The sequence below is a fragment of the Ambystoma mexicanum genome, chromosome 7p (genome assembly GCF_040938575.1).
Source record: "Ambystoma mexicanum isolate Mex_15411 chromosome 7p, UKY_AmexF1_1, whole genome shotgun sequence".
In the NCBI taxonomy this organism is placed as follows: Eukaryota; Metazoa; Chordata; class Amphibia; order Caudata; family Ambystomatidae; genus Ambystoma; species Ambystoma mexicanum.
The window spans coordinates 499,228,071-499,251,850 of NC_090939.1; the positions used below are offsets into that span (position 1 = coordinate 499,228,071).

The 23,780-nt window shown below is 49.8% G+C and overlaps 1 protein-coding gene across 3 annotated transcripts in view; it reads right to left on the minus strand.

The window, feature by feature from the left end:
* USP9X (ubiquitin specific peptidase 9 X-linked) overlaps positions 1–23,780 on the minus strand; it is a 2,614,063-nt gene that overhangs the window by 2,436,126 nt on the left and 154,157 nt on the right. For all 3 annotated transcript variants that reach the window (XM_069636534.1, XM_069636533.1, XM_069636535.1), the window contains exon 2: positions 2,017–2,270. In XM_069636534.1, coding sequence (XP_069492635.1) covers positions 2,017–2,112 — 96 coding nt within the window. In that variant the 5' untranslated portion in view covers positions 2,113–2,270. The remainder of the gene's footprint in view (positions 1–2,016; positions 2,271–23,780) is intronic.

Genomic DNA, 23,780 nt, shown 5'->3' on the forward strand with positions numbered 1-23,780 from the left:
TAATCTTCATTGCGCCCAGTCGCCTCTCCCTCACCCTAGTACATGTTGGAAATGGGGAGGGGGGACGGAACAAGACGGAAACAGACATTTATAGGTTGAATTAAAAGTTGATTGGCAGAAGAGAGGGGAATCCCCTGGCCCTGTTATACAACGTGGTCGATTCCCCTTTCGTTAGGTTACTCTCTACCCCATAAACCCTACCATGAAAGTACTTAATACTACTCCCTATGGTCTGAACCAGGGGAATGAAAAAAAAATGTTGAGGTTAGAGCCAGGTACTTGTCTCATCTGGCCATCCTCCTTGCTGGTTTTGTTCTGGCATGATCCTCCCGCCCCCCCTATTGGGTCAGGGACAGCGGAACCTGGGTATCCCATGAAGGCATTAGGGACGACTTCCTCCTCGCCCATCGTCACGCTGGGAAACCGCGTCTCAACCCTGCAAGTTGAGGGCGAGTAGGGTGATGGATAACTGGGAAGTGGGGGGTTAGAGGGAAATACTGTGACTTACCCTCAGGCATCCTCTTCCAACTCCCCAAGGACCCCCTACTCGGGTGATCTTCCTATGTTAGTCCGCCCCGAGGGTCAGGATCACGCATGATGGCTCTTCGCTGGCCACCTGAGCAACGGACCCAGAGGGAGTAAATGTGAGCATACCTTCAAGTTTCTCAGTGCATAGGAAGTAGATGCACTCCTGGCGGGGTTTATCAGAAAGACATTTTCTCTAGTACATCTAAGGCAATTCTTAAAAAGGAATGTTCTCTCTTTTGAAGGTCCTACTCTACCTCCGTCATGAGGAGCCAGATGCTAGATCCTCCCGTGATTTCTGGAATATGGAAGAATTTCCACAGCTACAAAACAGCACTGTGTAGAGTAGAAGGTAGTCTCTTGAATAGAGCAAAAAAAGCTTTCAAAATTCTTGAAAAAGAACATCTCGAAAAAAAGCTCAGAGAACTGTAGAGGATTCACTAGTCACTAGACTGCAGTGAATAATCTGAAGATGGCTGCCTGGAGTGGAGCTAAAGATCTTACACCTCACTGGCTAGGTAGAAAAGGACCAAAAGTAGCGAAGGGGCTACAAAGGTGAAACCCTGCCAGGCTTTGTTAGCAATGTACATTGCTTTGTATGTACAATTTTAAAAATGACTGTGGATTCCCAATCTGATGACCGGGTATATTCAAGCATGGTAATCTATGACAGATCCAATACTGGAGAAAATGGCAATACTAGTAGCAAGGCACTCTCTGCCATTGCAGTAACCTTAAAGTGGTTAATGAAATGGGCAATGTCCAAGTTGTTGCTTTCTATGTATATTATTTTGTTTCCCCTTTAACGGTACACTGATTAAGTGTTTTAAAAACATCAAAATATATGGTGCTTATAGTTATCCCTTTGGTTTTTCTGGTCTTCAAGTGCTTTCGAATTAATGAACATTTTTTTTATCAATTACTGATTACAAAAATAAATTTACTTTTTCATTTATTTTAACTAAATTACGACATTGAAAAGTTACTTGGGGTTTCTTTTTGTCACAATTCAAAGTGCAACTTTCATAAACCAGAGTAAACCTTTCTAGACAGTTATGTTTGACACATCAAAGTACCATCACTAAACCAACCATCCATACTCCTGTTCACAAACTTGGTCACCAAAGATTCATGTACAAGCATCAAAGGGATGGTCACAAAATGAGGGATGTTACTTGAGGCTAAGCTATACATATTCCCATGGTAAAAGGGCCATTGCATACAGTGGATAATCAACTTTCATGGGCACTGCAATAATTAAATAATGTGGTGATGGGGTACCCATAAGTACCGCTTTAGTTTACCAAAAGGATTAAATGTTAAGATCGTAGCTTCTAAAACAAAAGCAGGTTTTGACCAATGTGGTAATCTAAAAATTAACATAAAAAAGCACTTGAGATTAAAGCAATTTATACATATGGACATAGGCTTATGTGTATCCCCTGCACATCAATCTTAAACATGTTAAACAAAAAATGCTGCTTTTCTTACCTGATTCTGTTGGAGGGGTGGCTGTGATTGTCCATCTGGAGCCTGACCCTGGCTTTCATTCCCTCCAACAGGGGAGCCACGGGTCGTGGCGGTCATACTCGACACAGGGCAGATCTTTGCAATTTTGTCAGTTTATGTGGCCAACGTTAATGAAGAAATTGGAGACCCCTTAATATAGACGTAATACCAGCATGTGTGTGGCTGACACAGCACCACCTCATGCACACCACATTTTGCTGAGACCATTGCATAACCTGAAGATAAATAAATATCAAAGTTACATTTTGAACATCTAAACAGGACTGTGTGAAATAGAGCCAAGATAAGAGATGAAATATAAGCAAAACTGGATAAAATAAAAATGTTATCATTACAACAATGTTAGGTAGTACGAAAAAGTTCGAGAATACATCCAACGCCCTAAACGTGTGTGAAAATACAAGCTGCGATAGTCACTATGAAGAGGCACACAGCATAGAAGCGATTAGCCCCATATAAAGAAAGGCTTACCTCAAATGGCTCAACAAGGTGCAAGTAGCATGCTTCATTAAGCCATAATGCATACACCCTATAGATGAAAATAACCTTGTGTCCTCAAACAGAAACAGCATCATTTAACATTAGTTAGGGACACATAGAAGAAGCATTTATAATGATAATGAATGATGACCACCTTTTACATTAACTGAATACATAGCACATTTAGGCCTCAGGATCTAGTTCGCTATCCCTGAAGTATAAAAACCCTTGCAGCTGAAAACATCAGGTGGACCCTTGCAGAAAAGCGCACACACTCCAAGTTGCAACTTCCCAAAGGCTGAATGCCACGCAGTGATTGGTCAAGGCAAAGGGGGCAAACAGCTTCCCAGGGCCGAGTTGCAGTAGTGAACTTGAAAGAGCAACAAAAAGATATCAGAACCCCTGAGCTAAAGGGCAGAACACTGCACACCAATTGGTCAAAACGCATCAGCTTAGCTGGGTTCCCAAGTCCATGTTCAAAATAGATCATTTATGTGCCTACGCAGAACCTGCAAACGTATAATGAAGGTCACACGTTAGCAGGAATTGAACTAAGTATGGTTGTCAAGATAGAATGATCACAGTACAACACTGCCCTCTGTAGGATAAATCACACCAACGGAACACCAATTGCTAAGGGAAAAAGTTACACAAGCACCATTAACCAGGAGGTAGAATCAATCGGGAATCATTGATTTTTTCAGAAGCTCACACAACTCCCACTGTATGTATACAATGGTAATAAAAACAACTTTATAAAACCACAAGCCATACAGACACATATATATATATATATATACACACACACACACACAAGTATTCACATATTCTTGCCATCGCAAGAGAACGAAGTTTGTAAGCAGCTAAGCCCTAGCAATTAGAGTCAAAAGCAGGGCAGATGAAATCATAGAAGGGCAAGCAAGTAATATTTCCAATGACAATTTGCAAAGTGGGCCAACGATGAACAGTTCACAATGATGAGAACGGTAAAATGGGGCCAATCTCTTAGGTCAATGAGAATGGATGTAAAAAGTACATTTTCAATGCCACACTGTCATCTCATATAGGGACTGGTCAAAAATCCTTTAATCAATCATTCACTCCACACATACTCATCCTACAACAACCAACTGCAAGTCAAACTTGAATTAAATAAATTTAGGAGAGCGCCAGTCAATCAGTAAACATGTTAAAGGAGGGGATTTCAATGCAAATTAACAAACAGTTTAATATTTGATTTAGTCACAGGGTTAGAAAAGGCCAATTGAGTTAATAAATGCATGGAAGCAGCTATAGTGTAAATGACAATGACCAACCCGATCTGGAGGGCTGGATCAAGTGTTAAGGCCATTAGCACCCCGGGTTACCAAAGCGGCAACCCAGGGTGCTAAAAAAAATAAATAATAAAAAGCAAAAAACCGAACATTTTCCATGGTACAATGGGACGCTGTGCACATCCCATTGAACGCAGGAAAATCCTTCCCCAAGATAGCCGCCATGGAAAGGAAAGGTATGGCTCCATACAGAGCCCTTCTTCCCTTTCCATGGCGGCCAACCATAGCACTCAGAACGGCAGGGAGCAACTTACAATGTGTACTTGATGTATTTGAGTGTCTTTTTAGATGATTCCCTGCCTGGGCTGTTAAAATACATTTCTGTTTTTCTCCTATCTCATGCATTATTTTTGGGCTCTTTTTTACTACTTAAATTGGGACTTGCCTTACAACTTTCTGGAGTCATAACTACCTTTTTTTAATAAATGGCAAGCCTTAGAGAAGCAATAAAGCCATATGTATAGGCAAAAATCATCCAATATTACAGACGCCCTAACTGAATAAACCAATAATCACGCATCCCATGTCTTTTGAAGTTATAAACCACCTCATACACAGTATTAGGGAAACCTACTCATCCAAACATTCTTATCAAAATGAAGAGTGAAAATTCAGGGTGGGAGGGGGCATGGTACATAGCTTTCTGAAGCAGTCCCATCTGTGAGGGGTTCTCGAGAGGCCCCGGCTATTTACCAGGTTATTCACCGTAGTGACCACCTTACTCCTAGTCCATAGTCCCCTTTCCTCCATACTTATGCGACATCTCTCCGTCCTGTGGGACAGGACCGGAGCACTTTGTAAAAAGCATCCAAATTTTTTCCAAAAATGTGTCCTTCCTCTCTTTCTTGCGCGGGGCCCGGCAGGCGGACGTAACCCTGCCCATCTTAGCTCCGCACCTCGCATCGGCCATCAGTCCTTTTCTATCGCTAGGTCAAAGACCTATTAGCAATAACATAGGAACCTTATAGAGGGGACAGCGGGCGGGCGTATGGAGGAAAGGGGACTATGGACTAGGAGTAAGGTGGTCACTACGGTGAGTAACCTGGTAATACTCCTATGTCCCGTCCCCTTTCCTCCATACTTATGGGAGATTCTCAAGCACTCCTAACAGGAACTACGGGTGGATGGAAATACCCCTCACTGAAACAGGTTCTTCAGCACAGCCTGACCAAACTTAGCGTCAGCCCTTGAGCTCATGTGGAGACAATAAGACTTATAGAAAGCAGATGGGGAGGCCCAAGTAGCTGCTCTAAACGATGCACTCCCAGGGAACATATTTCTGAAAAGCAACCGCGGCTGCCTTGCCCCGCACCAGGTGTGCATGAATACCCTTAGGAGGTTTCAGCGATTGGCGGTGAAAGACTCCGTAATGCAGGCGGCAATTCACCGAGAAATAGTTGCCTCAGACGCCTGCTTGCCCTGAGGGTTACCGAAGGTCACAAAAAGTTGAGAAGAACTCCTAAGCTCGGAAGTCCTGTCCAGGTAGAACTTAAGAGCTCTTCGGACATCAAGACAGGGTAGAACCCTCTCAGCCTCAGAGGCAGGGTTCGAAAAAAAGACCAGTAGGGAAATCGACTGATTCAGATGGAATTCGGTCACAACCTTCGGCAAAAAGGCCGGGTTTGTCTAAAGGACTACCTTGTCCTTGTAAAAGACCAAGAAAGGGTGCTCCACCGACAATGCCTGGAGCTCACTCACTCTCCTTGCTGACTTAACTGCGACCAAAAAGGACACTTTCCAGGACAAGTACTTGAGCTCCACAGTAGCCATTGGTTCAAAGGGTTTATGGCACAGCGCCGTCAGGACCACATTTAGGTCCCACGGCGGGTGCGGATTATGAACCGGAGAGTAGCGGCGTGTCAAGCCAGCAAAATGCCTCTTCAGCACTGGGTTAGTCAGGGAATAAGAACACTGGTCTGTAGAAAGATAAGCGGAAACCGCTGAGAGATAAGTCCTGCATGACAGAACATGAACCCCTGACTCTGCTAGGGAGGACACGAAGGACAGCACCGTGTCAACCGTGGCCACCCTTGGATCCAACTTCTTCTCCAAACACCAATGACAGAACCTGAGCCATTTATTCTTGTACTGAGATCTGGTCGAGGGTTTCCTGGCTGCCTGGATAATATGCATGTTATCCGTAGACAAATTCAGATGCTCTAAAGACTTGAATTCAGGCACCATGCCGCCAAGCTGAGCGATTGAGGGGAGGGGTGCCACAGCTGCTGTTCCCCTCGGTGAAGAAGATCAGGTACCAGTAACTCCCGATCGGCGGATACACCGACAGGTGTTGAAGCTCTGAGAACCAAAACCTGGCCGGCCACCACGGGGCTATAAGTAGAAAGGAACAGTTCACCAAATTCTTCAACTTCCAAATTGCCCGGTGAACTAGAGGCAGAGGCGGGAAGGTGTAAGCTCTCATGTTGTGCTATGGAATCTCGAGAGCATCCCCAGAGAGGAGGCTCCCAACCCCCCTCTGGAGGCATACGGAGGAAGCTTCTTGTTTACCGCCGTAGCGAAGAGGTCCACCTCCGGTGTGCCCCAATGCGAGAAAATCCATGAGAGGACCTCTGCCTTCAACTCCCACTTGTAGCCAACCACTGTCCGCCGGCTGAGGGCATCCGCTGTGACATTCAGCTGGCCCGTTATGTGTACTGCAAGCAGCCAGACTCCATGAAGCACGGCCCACTCCCATATCTGGATAGACAGGTCCACGAGGGGGGGGGGGGATACTTTGTTCCCCCTTGCTTGTTGATGTAATACATTGACACCACATTGTCCGTGCGTATGCGGACCACCTTGTTTGGCAATGAGCGGTCTGAATGCCTTGAGCGCCAGAAAGATCGCCAGAAGCTCCAAAAGATTTATGTGCAGGAGCTTGTCCTGAGGAGACCAGAGGTCCGAGACCTGAAGAAGATCAACGTTGCACCCCACCCCAGAAGGGAGGAGTCCATCATGATCGTCACCGTGGGAGCTGGGTCCTGAAACCCTGCACCCACCGACAAGTTGCTAAGAGATGACCAGTCCAGGTCCACTCTCATGGAATCCGAAATCATTATCCGCTTGGAATCCGGGTCCACAGCCTGACGCCAGGAACTCCGAAGAGCCATCTGGGTCCATCTCATCTTGAGACGAGCAAGAGGAAGAGCCAGCACGCACAAGGCCATGAGGCCCAGAAGCCTCTGGAACCACCAGGCCGACATGCTCTCCAACTGAGCAAACATTTGACACGTGGCTAACAGTTCCGCCATTCTGTCCCCGGTCAGGTACACTCTACAGTCGATCGTGTTCCAACGAAAACCCAAGAAAATCAGGTCCTGCGAGACCGTCATGGAAGATTTCCGCCAGTTCACCGACAGCCCAAGACGGAACAGGAGCTGAAGGAGAGACTGGAGATTGCCCGCTGCTGCTAGTGGACAACGGCTGCATAAGAGCCAGTTGTCCTAATACGGATACACATGGATACCCTGGAGACAAAGATAGGCCGGGGGCGTGGCTTGACCAGCCATGGAGTAGGACGTGCTTCCCGTGGAGCTCCAGAGGATCCGACAGATGATCCGTACAAACAACCTTTAAAAGTGCGCCACTGGTTCCAGAATCTATCACACACGCATGGGAATGGATGCTTCGCTCATCGTATAAAGATCGAGAAAAATCGTAAGCGGGAGTCTGGAGGAATTGCTTGACGAATGACGGCGGCGGCTCGGTCCATTGTCGCACAAGATGGCCGACAACAAAAGAAACAAAACCAGGGTACCCGGAGAGGACGAATAGAGGCGGCGGCCACGGGGAAAGAACGACAATGGCGAGGTGAAGGCAGAATACAAAAACCCCCGGGGGCCGTAGGTCTTGAGTCGTGAAAGCTTGGGCGCTGGCCCGGACGGCAGGGGCCCGAGGGCAGCAGAGGTGTGAAAATGCACGCCGCACCACGACCAGCACGAGAAGCGCCCGCTCGGCATTGAACTAGCAGCGGCAAGAGGAGGTGGAGGTTGCGACTGCCTGGAGACCACCGCGACTGTCAATAAAGAGCGGAAATTGCAGCTGGGGAGACACTTGGTCGCTGAATCGTGATAGGGAGACCCAACCGTATCCAGAAAATGGTGGCGCGAGGGGCCGTGGGCAAGAACAAGACCAAACAACCCACGATGGACATTTTTGCGAAAGCACAACTGTCTCCTGCAGCCACCTCAACCAAAGGCCCGATGGCACAGGCTGAGGGCGCGACAGCGGCTGATAATCGTCAGATTTTGGAAGCCATTACGGAGCTGAAGGAATCTTGGGGGTTGCGATGATGGACCTACGCACTTCCCTAGAGGCTAAAATTGAAGCAGTGGGCATCGAAGTCTCCCTGCTGAGACAAGATGTCAGGGGACTGGCGGAACGCACAAGCAGCCTGGAGGGCACGGTGAAATCTAATACGGACACTGGTGCGAACAATACAAAAGAGATCCTTGTCCTCAAGCAACAGGTGGCCAACTTGGAGTCTCGAGCAGAAGAAGCAGAAGGGAGAGCGGGGAGAAACAACATTTGTGTTATGGGTCTGCCGGAAGGCGAGGGGGGCCAGGACCCGACTGATTATATTGAGAACTTACTCCTACAAGGATTCGGGGCCGATACACTCTTGCAAGGATTTGTGGTCGAGCGTGCACATAGAGCCCTCATGCGGAAGCCGAGACCGGGGGTCCCTCCACGAGCGATAATTGCCAAGATACTGAACTATAAAGACCGGGAAAAAATATTGGCGTATTTTCGGACAGGCGGAACAATCGAGAGGGCCTCCAGCACTATCACGGCAAACCCGGATTACACTATGCTGGTCCAGAGTACAGCTATGTAACCATCAAAAGGAGGCTGCGGGCGGCTGGATAAAATATATGCTGCTGTACCCTGCGAAATTGAAGGTCGTGTATAAGGGCAAAATGCACTTTGACACTCCGGAAGAAGCGACAATGTGGTTGGATCTGCAGGGCTGCCAGGATCAAGACACTGAGGAGATACAAAGTGGACGTGAAAAGTGACACAGACACAGTATGCATTTTGCTATGGCGGCGAGCGAACATCCTAGGCGAAGGCTGAGAACGATGGGCCTGGCTGTAGGAGGCTGATATCCGATAACATATTGCGATTGTGAGAGACTTGATGGACTTGAATAAAGTGGCGGTTACATACATTTAAACTGTATAGCAATGTGTAGTTCTTTGATGTGCTATTGGAGCGGCAGGGCGGTAGCACCCTACCCCCCGAATTGTAGTTGTAGTTATAGTAGGTTGGCCACTAGGGCGGCCTCACCCTGCGGAGCTTCGAGTACAAGCGAAAGCCGGAAAGAGCTAGATGCGGGGGAGCCTGAGATACAGGGATTGAGCTGGGCAACAGTTGGGGGGAGGGGGGGAAAGAGTGTTGGGGAAGGGTTGGGAGGTGGGGGGAGGGTGGGAGAGAGGGAATGGGAAGTTTGGTGTGTTTTTGGTTAACCGGGTTTTAGAAGGGGGTGCGAGCCTATGTAGATTGGAATGGAGCTCAAGGTTACACTGCACCTGGGGGGGAGGGAATGGGATCATACCGGGCCATGGGGGACCTTAAAATACTCACATGGCATGTGCGGGGGCTTAATAGCTATTTAAAAAGGAACAAGGTTATGCTGTATCTGCGCAGGCAGAAAATAGATATTGCATTGCTACAGTAAACCCACCTTACACGTGAGAAGAAGGACACAACTGCGGGAAAGTGGAAGGGGGTGCTGGTGGGCTCTTCGTACTCGGCCTACGCAAGAGGGGTACTTGTATGGGTGGCGCCACATGTCCCGTTTCAGCGGTTGCAAGTGGTGGCTGAGACAGACAGGAGGATGGTTATGCTGAGGGGATTGGTAGAGAATAGGGAGATAAGTATTGTTAACACGTACGCCCCGAACCAGAACACGGCGGCGTATATTAGGACACTGAGTACGAGCCTGAGCGTGTGTGTGGGAAGCGTGGTGATCTGGGGAGGGGACTTCAACTGTGTAGTGAACCCGAGGGTGGATAGATCGGACGGGAAATTAGATAGACCGGCCCCTGCAGCCAGGGCGCTACAGACACTGCTTGATGACTTTGGGTTGGAAGATGCATGGAGAGTGTGGCACCCTGGGGAAAGGCAATATTCGCACTACTCAGCCCCACAGCAGTTATCAACGAGGCTGGACTATGTCTTCGCATCACCAGAAATGATAGCGGCAATTGCGCACAGAGTACAGGGCCAGGATCCTCTCGGACCACTCGCCCCTGATCCTTGCGTGGCAATAGTGCCCCCCCGAGGGCGAGGATCCCGACATGGCGCCTACGAGCGGAGGCCTTGAGAGACCCCTTCTTTAGAGAAGATTTACGGGAGGAGATAGTAAATTATTTTGAAACCAATACTGGGAGTGTGGACTCGGCGGGGACACTATGGGAGGCCTTTAAAGTGGTTATTAGGGGGCGGCCATGGCGAAATCCAAGGGCCTGCAGGGTGTGGTTTCAACAGAACTGAGGGAGACGGAAGCAAAATTGGAAGAGGCCTTAAAAGCCGGCGACGATACAGCGGAGAAACTAGATTTGATACTTAAGCTGCAGCAAAAATGTGCGGATTACTGGGAGAGGTTGTGCAACCTTAACTATAAGAGGTACATAGAAAGACAGCATGCGGGAGGTGACAAACCGGGGAGACTTGGCGTGGTTATATAAGAGCGAGACCCCTAGAGCCACAATCAAAACCATAGAGAGGGAAGATGGTAGCGTAGAGGACACCCAGGAAGGGGTTAATCAAGCATTTGTGGATTATAATAAAGTGCTATACAGGGAAGACGGGGAAAGTAGCCGGGCAATGATAGAAGAGACGCTTGAGGATATGGGGCTGCCCAAGATAAGTGAGGAGGAAAGAGGAATTGGACTCCCCGATTACCCTGGAAGAACAGGGGGAGGTGGTGAGGCAGTTGCCTACTAGTAAGACCCCGAGGACAGACGGGCTCCCAAGTGAATTTTACAAGGTATATATAGAAGAGGTCCTCCCCCCGCTGCTAGAGATGATAAATGAGGCGTTCGAGACGGGCCGCCTGCCGGAGTCACTGAGAGAGGCTGTTATAGTACCTCTCCCTAAACCAAATAAACCAAGGCGCAGCTGTGGTTCCTTCAGACCTGTGTCACTGTTGAACCAAGACGGCAAGATATTAACTGCGGTCTTGGCGAATAGACTGAAAAAGGTCATTGGTAAATTAATACATCCGGAACAGGCTATGTCCCCCATAGAAAGATCACCAACAATCATAGGCGACTTCAGAGGATCATTGAGTTTGGCAGCGGAAGTGAGGAGGAAATGGCAATCGTGTCCCTGGATGCGATCAAGGCCTTCGACTCCGTCAAGTGGCAGTGGCTGCTGACGGCCCTGAAACACTATGGGTTAGGGCCTGGCTAGGTAAGATGGGCGGAGATTTTGTATAGTGAAGCGCTGGCCAGAGTAAAGACGGGATCTGTGATATCAGAGAGCTGGCAGCTTAGTAGGGGTACTAGACAAGGATGCCCGTGGTCCCCCATGCTCTACATTTTGGCCCTGGAGCCTCTCGCGATCTATTTGAGGCAGAAATATGACACCATAGGCATCGAGGTGAACGGGGAGCGGCACTTGGTCTCCCTATATGCGGACGACATGTTGCTGTAAGTGCGATATCCGGGGGAGAACCTCCAGTACATTTTGGAAGTGCTTGGGAGATACGCGGTGCTATCAGGCATAGCGGTGAACACCCACAAGTCTAGTCTGTTCCCGTTGGGGGGGTATACAGGGGTTCAAGCGGAGTGGTTACCGGTCTTACAGGTACCGTGGGCGGTTAGTACTTTTCATTACCTGGGGATAGATGTATATCACACCGTGGGGGAGGAGCATGGGTGTAATACAAAGGTGGCATTCCAAAAAATTGAGAAATGCATGCGGTTTTGGGCAAAGCTGCCTTTGGCGATGATGGGGCAGGGAGCGATGCTAAAGATGGTGGTCCTGCCAAGGCTCCTACATTACTTCGGGAATATTCTGTATCTGATTCCTAAAGGGTTTTTTGCCAAACTGAATAGCATGTGTAGGGACTTTCTGTGGCACGGCACGCGAAACAGAGTGGCGTTATGGAAGCTCCAGAACTTCCATGACAAATGGGGTATAAAGCTGCCCAATTACGAGGCGTACTATGTTGCGAGCCAGTTGCAATATGTTGCCAAATGGCCATCTGATAAAGAGATCTCCGAATTTAGGCTGTTTGGGCGGGATTGTGCATCCTTTTATTTGAAAGAAGTTATGTGGGCACCCAGGGCGGAGATGGTGGGGCACCCTAAAATGATGCTGCTTGGGTGGAAGGTGTGGCGCAGGGCATGCCAATTGATGGGGAACCCGTCCCCATGCTCGCCGCAGATGCCATTGGTGGTATTGACAGGGGCAGATGCTCAGCTGCGACTGATACTCAGGACCCACTGGGAGCCGGCTGGGGGGGGGGGGGGGGGGGGGGCAACGATGGGGGATATTTGGCAGGGGGGCTCTTGTGTTACCTTTGAGGGGCTGCGGGAGGAGGCTTGGTTGCACGAAGGCCAGAACATCACGTACCACAGAATGGTACAGAGGATTAAGATAATGTGCCCCGAAACTGTGTTGGAGGAAGAACTGGACGCCACCATAGACGTTATATATGATATAGCTGAGGGGGGCCATAAGGTCTCCAGACTGTACGAGATGTTGATGTCTAAACTGGGGAAGGAGGTCACGCAGCTGAGATTGGACTGGGAAACAGAGGTTGGGGCCCAAATGGGAGATGGGATGTGGGAACGGGTGCAAAGGTATCATAAGAAGGTGTCTCGAAACGCGAGACTGAAACATACAGCTTTACATAACACACAGGGCTTATATGACGCCTTAGAGGATATAGAGGTTCGAGAATGCAGGTCGGCAAGCATGCCCCAAGTGCGACGAAGAGAACGCAGGCATGGTGCATATGTTTTGGTCTTGCCCGATCATAGAAAGGTTCTGGAGGGGTGTAAAAGAGAAACTAGAAGGAAGAGGGGTCAAGATAGTAGTGGACACGGTATGGGCCTGCCTGCTGGGGGGTTCCCCAGACCACGGAAACTCAGGCATGCAAGCAAACTAAGGGACCTGGCTTATGTGCTTGCAAAGAGAAGGATTGCCATGGGATGGAAGTCATGCCATGTGCCGAGGATAGAGGTGTGGTGGAAAGACTTGCAAAAATGGGCAGAAGCCGAAACCATAGCATGGCAAGAGTCGTGCAGCAATGGGGGTGGGGGGGAGGAGGAGAATGAGTCCCTGATGGCCTGGAAATCACTGATAGCCAGACGGTTTGGGTCATTAGAGGACCCGACTGAACCTGTTCAGGAGGAGACCGAACCACAGGGTGTGGAATCTGATGACTCAAGGTGATAGACTCGCAAGGGGGTGGGGTAGTGGGAGTAGTGGTTAGGGAATGTAAAAAGTGTAATGAAACTGTTGAACATGCACGGTTTGTTTGGTTTTATTGTTTGTTCAAAAATTTGCCGAGTTGAGGCCAAAAGGAAGCACTCCCAAAGAGAAGCGGAGATATCTCCTGTGTGGGTTCCAAATCAGGATATGCATGTACGCGTCCTGAAGATCCACAACGCTGAGCCAGTCGCCCGTCTGCAAGGAGGAGCGTATTTGGCTGGGCGTAATCATCTTGAATTTATCTTGGGGTAGGAAAAGGTTGAACTGGGAAAGGTCTAGGATGGTGCGCAGGCCAGCCTGGTAGGGTTTGGGCACCGTTAACAGCCGGGAGTAGAAGCCCTCCCCTCGCTCCCCCGAGGGGAACAGGTTCCACAGCTCTGAGGTCCAGAAGTTTCTGAACCTCGGCGTTGAGAGAGGGCAAGCCCGACAGCTGAAAAGGAGGGTTGCGGGGTGGGGTAGGTGGTAGAGCTAAGCAGAAGCCCGCTCTAGCGACTGACGAGACCCATCTGTCTTCTGTGATGGTCTGCCACGCCTCCCAATGATACGCAATGCGTCCTCCCACAGGGGTCTCCTGCGAGCGTGGAAAGCCCTCATTTAGTAGGTTTATCAGTGGCAGTGCCACCTGAACCTGAGGAGGAGGCTGAAGAGCGGGAGAAAACCTGTGTTCGTTGTTGCATACAGCGGTTATTCCCCGCAGGGGTATCCACTCTGAGATTTGCGGTCGAGGAAGCCCCTAAAGCCAGGGGAGGGTCGACTTTGTGACAATGGTCTCTGGGCTTTGAAAGGAGCCTTAACCAGGACAGACAATGACTTAGCTGTCTGAGTGCTATCCTTCATCTTGGTGAGCTCTACATCTGTTGTAGAATGAAAGAGCTCCTTACCATCGAACGGAAGGTCCAACACCTTGTCCTGCACTTCTTTTGAAAATTTAGTGCCATGCAGCCACGCCTGCCGCGAGGTATCAACCACCAGCATAAGGCCCCGTGCTGAGGTGTCTACGTGATGAGCCACAGCCTCCAGGAGATCCTGGGCCAAGACCCATAGGCCACGCTGTCATGATGCCTACCCCCGGGGAACCAGACCGGGTCCAGCAACCCCGGAAGCATGCATCAAGTTATTTAGAGCAAGCCCAAAAGCCCCTGCTAGGGGCTGTTTGGGTGCGGTCCTGGCGCTTTTGGCGCCAGGCTCATATGGAGAGTCAGTCCTGGCGCCATAGGCGCCAGGCTCAGAGTAGAACCAGATGCAGACCATGCTGCAAGCTTACATGGTGCAGACCATGCTGCAGTGCTCCAAGCCAAATGAGGCTTGGAAGGGAATATTTTACCTAGGGACTATTTTTTTTTACTCGGGTGGGGCTGGGGAAGAATACTTACCAGGGACTACTTTGGAGGCTATTTAAAGCACGCCCGATGCGCAGCACACGCTTCGCGTTATTCTGCATCCAGCAGCGTAACACTCACCTTGTCTGCAAGCCTGCATCCAGTCTTCTGCCACACCCGCCTCGAGTCTGCAGCTCCTAGAAAAAGTGAAGACCAGAAGGAGAAAGGTTAGAATAAGAGCAAACCTTCGATCCTTAACTGAATTCCGGATCCACCGCACCTTCGAGCTGGAAGAAAGAAGCATTTATGCGCGCCGCCTCGCCTGCTGCAGCACCGCACTGCACTCACCAGCCTTCGCAGCATCCTCACGATCCACCGCATCCTTCTGCACTTTCCCGCCGCATTCTGGCACCTAAGGGGAACACAAGAACAACAAAGGTGAGCCAAGGAAATAAACAGAGGCAATAGTAACTACCCCCATAGACTTACCTGATTACAGCCGGGGGGTACTATTCCTCTTCACGGGTCGGCGCAGTCTCCATTGCATCCTCGCCGCACCCTGGCCCCTAAAGGGAACAAAAAGACGACAAGGTGAGACAACGGGACAAATAAGGGGAACTCTTCTCACCGCAACAGACTTACCTAATTTTACCGCCGGAGGCATAATTCCACGAACTTCATATTTTCTCGCCACACCTGAATAAGTGAACAAGCAGCTTACATTCTGGCCTTATTTTATTCAACTGTGTAGGATAAGCCAAATCCTTACTTGAACTTTGTCAGCTACCACGAGGAACTCTTCGCTGGGGTCAAGCTGCAAACTGCAAGGAATCAGACAAGAGTGAAAGTCAGACATGTGAACGCTTACGAACTACATATTTTTTGGAGTCAATATTGTTCTGGAACTCAACAATTCCTTCGAGCCAGTGAAGCAACTGGTTATCAATGCGCCCCTGCGCTCAATGCAGGTTTGCGAGCTCATCTTTTCAAACCATCAGGTGAGACTATAGAGGGGACATCAAAGGTGATCTGTGGGGAGAACAGTGGGGGCGGGGGGGAATTTACACTCCACGGGTGGTTAATTCCCTTTCACCATTTGCAGAAGAATATTCCTACAGGCCAAGCAAACGAAACTAGGTGGGCCAGTCCAGTCCGTCATCTCGGCCCTATGCGTCACATTGGTGGAGAAAGCAGCTGTCCAGTTCAGATCGACGCCTCTGTGGGAGCCAGGTGAGCGTAACACACCCTTAAAATCTTCCAACTTCTCGACCGGGATGTGCGCCTCAAACTCCGACAGACCTTTCCACATCTGCATATTAGCCCACGCTAATTTCAACTCAGCATTGGCATGCCTGAGCGGCAAGGCCCGGTTGGCAAAGATTTTCCTCCCTAGGGAGTCAAGGAGCTTGTCCTCCTTACCCAGGACCTAAGTAGCCATCGTGGAAGAAGATGCTGCAGGTCTGTATTGCAAAGTGGCCGCAGCCACCAATGTGGAGGAGGGAGGCGGACAAGACGACAGGGCCACCTCTTCTGAAGAATGTAGCCTGTACCTCGCGTCAATCTTATTGACAAAAAGTCCAGAGTGTGGCTTTTCCCAGACTCTTCGGACCTCGGCCAGAACATCCTTCTGCAGGAACAGGCCGGTACACTTCAAGGGAGACGGGGTGAGCGCCCCAGAAAACAAGCCCTCCTGCGGAGCGGGTGCCTCGGGCACCGGAACTTCTAAGAAACTCATCATGTCCAGTACCCGGTCATGAAAAGCTCTGATGGAGCGGGGAAGGTCCTTGTTGTCCTGATAGCCTTGAGGGTCATCTGACAGGTCAGGATTCTGCCGAGCCGTGTCAGGCACTGCCTTGTCCACTGGGGACAATGGAGGCAAAGGCGGAAGAGCCGGAGAAGCACCACGATCAAGGGAGGCCCCGGCGGAACCACCGGAGGAACGGGTGGAGCCGGAAGCGTAGGTGGACATATCTCCCTGAAAAGCCCTTTGAAATATTCCCTCATGGGGTCGGTGCGCATAAGCGCTTGAAATTTACCTAATAAGGCGTCCTCCGGAAACTGTTTTGGAACCTGAGGAGGCCTCTAAGGTGGACCAATCCAAGGACGTAGCGGGGAAGGGTGCCACACCGGCCCCTCCACCGACGTATCCACATAAATCAAAGGTGCTGCCCCCGCGGGTAACAAAACATTGTGCGGAAGAGGCATCCGGGCGTTCCAATCATAAACCGGCCGGTAAGGATGCGCACAAGGGACCTTAGGTTCACCCAAGGGACCAAGCCCTACACCAGAGGCCAATGGCGTAGTTGTAGAGGTAGCACCTAAAATGGCTGCCGCGGTCGTAGCGGGAACGGGCGCCATTTTGTCCTCATCTGAAGGGAAATGCGGCATGTGAGGTAGTGAGGCAGGGGTCCCCGTCGATGGATCAGGGGTCTTAATCTTAGCCTTAACACAAGGAACCTCAGCAGAGCCGGTACTATGAGGCCTGGAATGTTTTTGTGACATACCAACCGCCAACTGAGCCTTCGAAGGAAGGACCTCAGCACTGCTGGTAAAAGAAGAACTTTGCTTCTTTGCCCCCTCAACAGGTCTTCTGTCACCACAAGAGCGGGAACGGTGAGCAACAGCTTTCATCGATAAAGCCTTGACCGGCCTCTCAGAACTGTTGGTAGCTTTAGCCTCTGAACGAGGGACCTCGGACACAGGCCCGGTTAAAGCCTTATCTGCGCGGGCCTCGAACATCCGTTCGGTAACAACAAGCACAACGAAGGCCTTGGGGCGAACCCCGCTCTTATCTTTGAGGGAAGCCGACAGGGAGGTCTCAGAGCGAGTTCCGGTACCCCACGACTCAGTAGAACTGGGTCTAAAAACAGCCCCCACAGGAGGGGCCTCGGAGTGTACTCCGGTATTCACAGGCCCCTTACGGAGACCCTCTGAGAAAATTCTGGCAGAATTATTAGGCCCGAGGGCACCTCAGGGCGATCCACGCCCCTCCCTGCCCGAGAGGAACCCGGAAAGGTATCCCCCGGCCGGGGTGCTCTGAAAAATAAAGAACTTACCGGGCGTTTCTTCTTCTCATCGATGAATGCTTGAAAATGTGAAGGAGGAGTTTGTCGGAACACCTCCTCCCACTGCTCCAACCGTCATTGAAGTGCACGGACCGAAAGGGAGTCAAGTAAAAACAGGAGTACCAACGGTGATCCGGACCCAAACACTCTAAACAAAGAGGATGGGGATCCGCCCTCGCGAAGCGACGGTGACATGATGAACAATCAGGAAAGTCTAGCTTGAACAACAGACAGACCAGTAAACGAACGCTAGCGAGAGCCAGAGAAGAAAAAAGGGAAGAAAAACTTCGAGGATGCAAGTGCGCCCGGCCCCGATCGAGCAGAGAAAAGGACTGATGGGCGATGCGTGGGGCGGAGCCAAGATGGGCAGGGTTACTGCCACGTCTTGCGCAAGAAAGAGTAAGGACACATTTTTGGAAAAAATGTGGATGCTTTTTACAAAGTGCTCTGGTCCCGTCCTACAGGACAGAGAGATGTCCCATAAGTATGGAGTAAAGGGGACGGGATGTAGGAGTACAGCTGAAAATCCTGAATATGGCCCTGCATCCATCTCCAGGCCAACAGGGCATCCTTCATCTGCTGCCACAGAGATTTGTTTTCAGTGGTGGTGGTTTCTTTCTCCACTGAGAGATAGCAAGAGAGGGGAGGCGGCGCGATGGTGAAGTCAGCGATTCAAAATGGCTACAGCTCTTGCAAGAAACGCCTTCGCGAGGCGAACGTTATGAGTGGGGGAAACAAGGCATGCTTCAGAGCAGAGTTCTGAGATGCTCACCTGTCCTGTTCAGCTGTGGTGGTGAGCGAAGACAACAGGAAGCAACACGAAGCACTGCAACCCTTAAAGGAAGAATTTGAAGTGGGGCGCAGTTTAAAGCGTCTCTGCGCCTGTGCTGAGAGGTGGTGACAGGACGGCAGGATGTGGAAGGAGTCAGCAGGACGTGGCCTAACCCCCCCGAGGAGAGAGGCAGGGGTGGTTCAAGCCATCGAGTACCCTCTCTACGCCTATGATGTGAGGGAGTGTGGCGCACCGCCATGTTGGAAGAAGAGACAGAAGCCCACCCTCTGAGTTGTGGGCAGACAGGCACACTAGGGGAGGTGCTGGAGAGGCGTGTTACAGGCTGCACGGGCGGAGGAACCCCTGCACAACAAAACCAAAGTATGCAGCAGGGGCCAGATACCTCTCCCCCCAACCATCCCGCATGCCAGAGAAGAGGCAGCAGGAGCAGTCAAGCACCTGTGGAAGATTAGTGCAGTGGTGTCTGCCTGGTGGACCCCCGTGGAACCTATAATTGGAAGGACCAGACCCACGAGATGTGGAGATCCTTGGAGGAGGAAAGGAAACATACTTTAAAATGCACCAGGTGCTGGGGCATGGAGGATCCATGGTTCCTGGGGCCTAGCTGTCTGGCCCACTCAGAAGGCGTATCCGGGGTGTGGCCCCAAAGACGGGATTGTAGGACATCACTTTGTGCGGCTCAGCTCAAATTAAGTTGGTGAATGGATGAACTGTAAATGTGTGAATACCCGGCAGCCTGAGGGTGTTTTCTTCTGCCTTTTGGTTCTTACACGGGCATGTGGTGGTTGGCTGCCATGGGACATAGCTGCAAGCCCATAAAATTCACCCCGGCAATCGGGTTGGAAACATCACCACGATGGAAGCCTGCCATAAGATGATGATAATCATGCAATTCAATACAAAGGATAATCGCACGGCTCAGAAAAGGGGAAAAGCTTACAGCACAGGGGTCTAGGTGGATGGACCAAAACGAGAAAGTGCAACCTCCAGATGGTCAGACCCAGCAGACAAGTGGAGAACCCACATTAACTTTGATACCGAAAGAAGTTACTTAGCCCTGGCAACATTCTTTCGATGGGATGGATGTGCCTCCGACATATTCCTCATCTTTGATATATGCTATCCAGCTTCAGCTGCTTCGAAAAAAAAAATATATAAATAGGTTTGGCTGTTGGCGTTGTGAATCGATGGCGTCCACTATGTCCCTCAAAGGACTCCGTCTCGAGGATGAGGTCATCGAAGGCATTTATAAGACGCGCAGCGCACGTTGGCTTCAGTTCTGTTTTTTAGCTTTACAGCAGAAATACTTGCATAACCAGAGGAATTACCATACTCAGCAAGGAACAAAAGCTGTAATAACATGGAAAATTCTATTGTGGGGTAGGCTGGGAGGGCGATAAATACATGGAAGGAACATCCAGTCGCAAGAACATTACCAGGGGTAAGTAACTTGTTCTTCCATTGGATTGTGTCGTCCCACATATTCCTCATCTTTGATAGACTCCCAAAGCAGTGTTCGATTTGGTGGGTTGGTGGAGCGGGGGATAGAATTAATATTTCATTTGTTTTCATGAACCAAGTGCAGGACTGCTAGCATCCTGACCGAGGGAAAAGGGAAGGTTCCAGGCAGTAATGCTTTGTCAATGTGTGGATAGTAGACCACGTTGTCAACACAAATATTTTTTTGGGACACCCCTTTGCAGAGCTTTAGAGGTAGAAATGCCGCTGGTGGAATGGGCCATTAAACCTTCAGGAGGATCCGTCTGGACAAGGTCTGCTTAGAGATAGCCTGACCCAGTTTGTGGCCCGTATAACCAATGAACAGGTGATCATCAATACAGATAACATTCTAGATATATAAAAGCTTAAAGCTCTCCTCCGGCGGCTCCTCCGGCTCCTCCTCCTCCTCCTCGCTAGGTTGGGGTGGAGGGGGGCACAGAAACTTTTGCCCATGTGGAAAGCAGAAATAATTTGGGTAAAAATGAAGGTTTAACCCTTACAACAACCCTATCCTTGTGGAAGATAGTAAAAGATGGCTTGGACAAAAGTGCCTGCAACTTGCTCACTATGGGCTGATGTCAGAGCTAAAAAATAAATTGGTTTTAAAGGTTAACAGCCTTAAGGGACATTAATGTAAATGTTCAAAAGGTGCACACTTTGAAGTATGAACATTCCTCTGGCGAGTGATTAAAGATGGACAGCGCTGCCAAATAGCCTTTAATAGTACCAATATGAATCCTAAAAATAAAGGATAAAACATCTTGTGTTTCACATAGAAAAGGATCCATCTACATTCTTTTCTCTGCAACAGTTGCAGAATGTATTCCAACAGCAATGGTACAAAAACTTTGTTGCTGGGCTTCTGGCCGAAAGCAAAATCTCCATTACGTCATCAAGAAGGTCCCAATCCTTCTACCTCAGCCTGTCAGAAACCAAGCGTGACGCATAAGTATCTTGACCTCTGGATGGAGAACCCGACACTCCTCTTGTGAGAGAAGGTCCTCTCTTTGTGGAAGACATATTGGAGGACAGATGGACATGTCCAGAGGGTCCGGGTACCACATCCTCCTGGCTCAATCTGGGGCAATTAGGATCATGTGTTTACTGAACTTTCACAAACTCCTGATCACATGAGGAATGACGGGGACTGGAGGAAACACATACAGGAATATAAATTCCCAGTCCACCTCAAATGCGTCTCCTAGAGCTCCTCTTGGGGGATCCCTGGAGCAATACAGTTGACACTGGTCGCAAACAGCTACACTTGAGGGGATCCCCAAAGTATGAAGGACTTCCTGAGCTAGTTACGACTCGTGGGACACTGCTCTGCCTACTCTGAGCATCCGACGCCGGGTTCTCCTCTCCAGCTAGATGAACTGCCGATTGAGAGATTCCTTCTTGTATTGCCCAGTACCAGAGCTGCATTGCCTCTCTGCACAGTGGTAGTGCCCCTACACCACCTCTCTTGTTGAGGTAGTACATGGCCACTGTGTTGGTCATTATCAGGACATTCTTTTCCCGTACAGAGGGCAGAAAGGTCTTCAGCGCTAGTCGGATTGCCCTCAGCTCCAAAAGATTGATATGTAGTTTGGACTCTGATAGAGACCAGAGACCAACGACTGCTGACTGTCAGATCTTTGGTTTGGGCTCCACACCCCATGAGTGAGGCGTCCGTCACTACTGTCATCTCTGGCCATGGTTGCCAAAAGGGTTCTCCCTTCCGAATGTTCTCCTCGCAGTCCCACCACAGAAGATCCTGTGCGACCCTGCTTGGAACCTGAGTTAAGTCCGACATCTTTCTGGACAACTGGGACCATTGAGTTCTTAGAGCCCCTTCAAAGGATCTCATTCTCAGGTAGGCCTTGGCACAGGAAAAATGCAGGATGCCATAAGGCCAAGCAACCTCAAAATAAAAAACAAAATACCAAAAAAAAAAAATACCAAGGCCTGGAGACACTGGCCACTTTGAAATTTGGTGACCACCTGTAGAATGTCCTGAACCATCGACTCAGGCGAGTTTGAGAACGCGTCATATGGGACTTCTTGTAATTGGGGGAGAAGCCCAGTCTGTGAAGCGAGTGGCAGATGACATTGAGATGATCTAGGACTTGTTCGGGAGAACGCACCCTGATCAGCCAATCGTCCAGGTAGGGGTAGGCATGAACCCCCCCCACCGGTCCTGAAACTCGCTGCCACTACCCCCATGTGTTTGGTGAAAACCCTCAGGCGGAGGTCAGCCCAAATGGCAGAACTCAAAATTGATAATGAGGACCGCAAACTGCAAACCTGCAGTATTTTCTGTGCTCAAGATGTATTGGTACATGAAAATAAGCATCCTGAAGGTCCAATGACGCCATCCAATTGTGGAGTTGGAGGGCCTGAAGGATCTGATAATGTGGGACCATCTTGAACTTGTCCTTCCTGAGGAACTTGTTCAAGTATCTCAAGCCCAAGATGGGTCTCAGCCCCCGCTCCTTCAGTATTAGAAAAGAATGGTAATACCAACCCTTGTTCCTCTCCGCTACAGGCACTGGTTCGATCGTGCCTTTCTCTAGAAGGGTTAAAATCTCCTGCCCTAGGAGCGGATCTGCAATCCTCAAAGAGTCGTTCCCCAGTGGATTGTTGTGAGCTCTCTGTGTGAAAGGTTTCCAAGGCCCAAGCATCCAAAGCAATGTCTCGCTATGCTTCTAAATGCTGAGACAGTCTGACCCCCACTAATGAACTGCGACTCTTGAGGTGGCTGATGCAGCGTCCAATGGCAATCAAGCCCCTGCTTGAGCTGGCTTTACATCCCGTCCTCGTCCACCACGAGGAAATCTTCTTTGGCCCCTTTGACTGGCCATTCCTCTCGCCCTTCCAACTGATTAGTAGCAAAAAGATCCACCCCTCCAAGGTTGTCCACTAGGTCGAAAAGCCCCGACGTGGAATATTCATGAGCATGTGAATCCATTCGAGACCGCATGCTGGAGAATAGCGGCGTCTAAAGAGTTGGCCACCGCCTTCGAGGTCTGCAACTTCTCAAGACTCATCAGCCTTGTTGGCAAAAAGGTGGGACCCGTCAAAGGGCAGGTTGAGAACATGGCACATCCAGTGCAAAACCAGACTTCTGCAACCACGCAAACATGCGCCTAACAGTGTGAGTAGCCATGGCTCTGCTGCTGCTATCAGCAGAATCCAAACCTGACTGGAGAGACTTGGACAAGGCTTCTTTGCCGTCTCCAACTATGGCTAAGAACCAGTCTCTCTCATCCCTTTCGGTAATGTGCTCTGCCGCCATGGAAATGCACTCCCATAGAGTGAAGTAAACTTTGCGAGGGCACATGTGGAGTTGGCAGATCTGAGCGCTATACTCCCTGCGGAAGATATCTTCCTTGCCCATCCACCTACTTGTTTGTCATCCCCATCTGGAGGGATGGTAGGGTAAGACTCTTGCTTAGATGTTGCAGTAGCTGCCTGCACCACCAGACTCTGGAGTAGGGTGTTCTGACAGGTACTCGTGGTCACTACTGGAGGGGCGGTACTTCTTGGTCAATTTTTATTTACAGCCAGATTAGTTTCCGATGTTTCCCAATTCGTCACCACCCTTTTCTGCAAGGCAATGTGAAACGGTAACATGGGATGTGACTGGAGGACCCTTATCTAAGATATCTGTTATATCATCTTTTTCGTATGGTAATGAGGTCTACTCCAACCCATGTAGTCCACTACCTTAGATAGGAGTTGTCTGTAGGATGCATCTGCATGCTCCCCAGCCTGTGATCTCCCAAACTCCAACTCAGGTGAG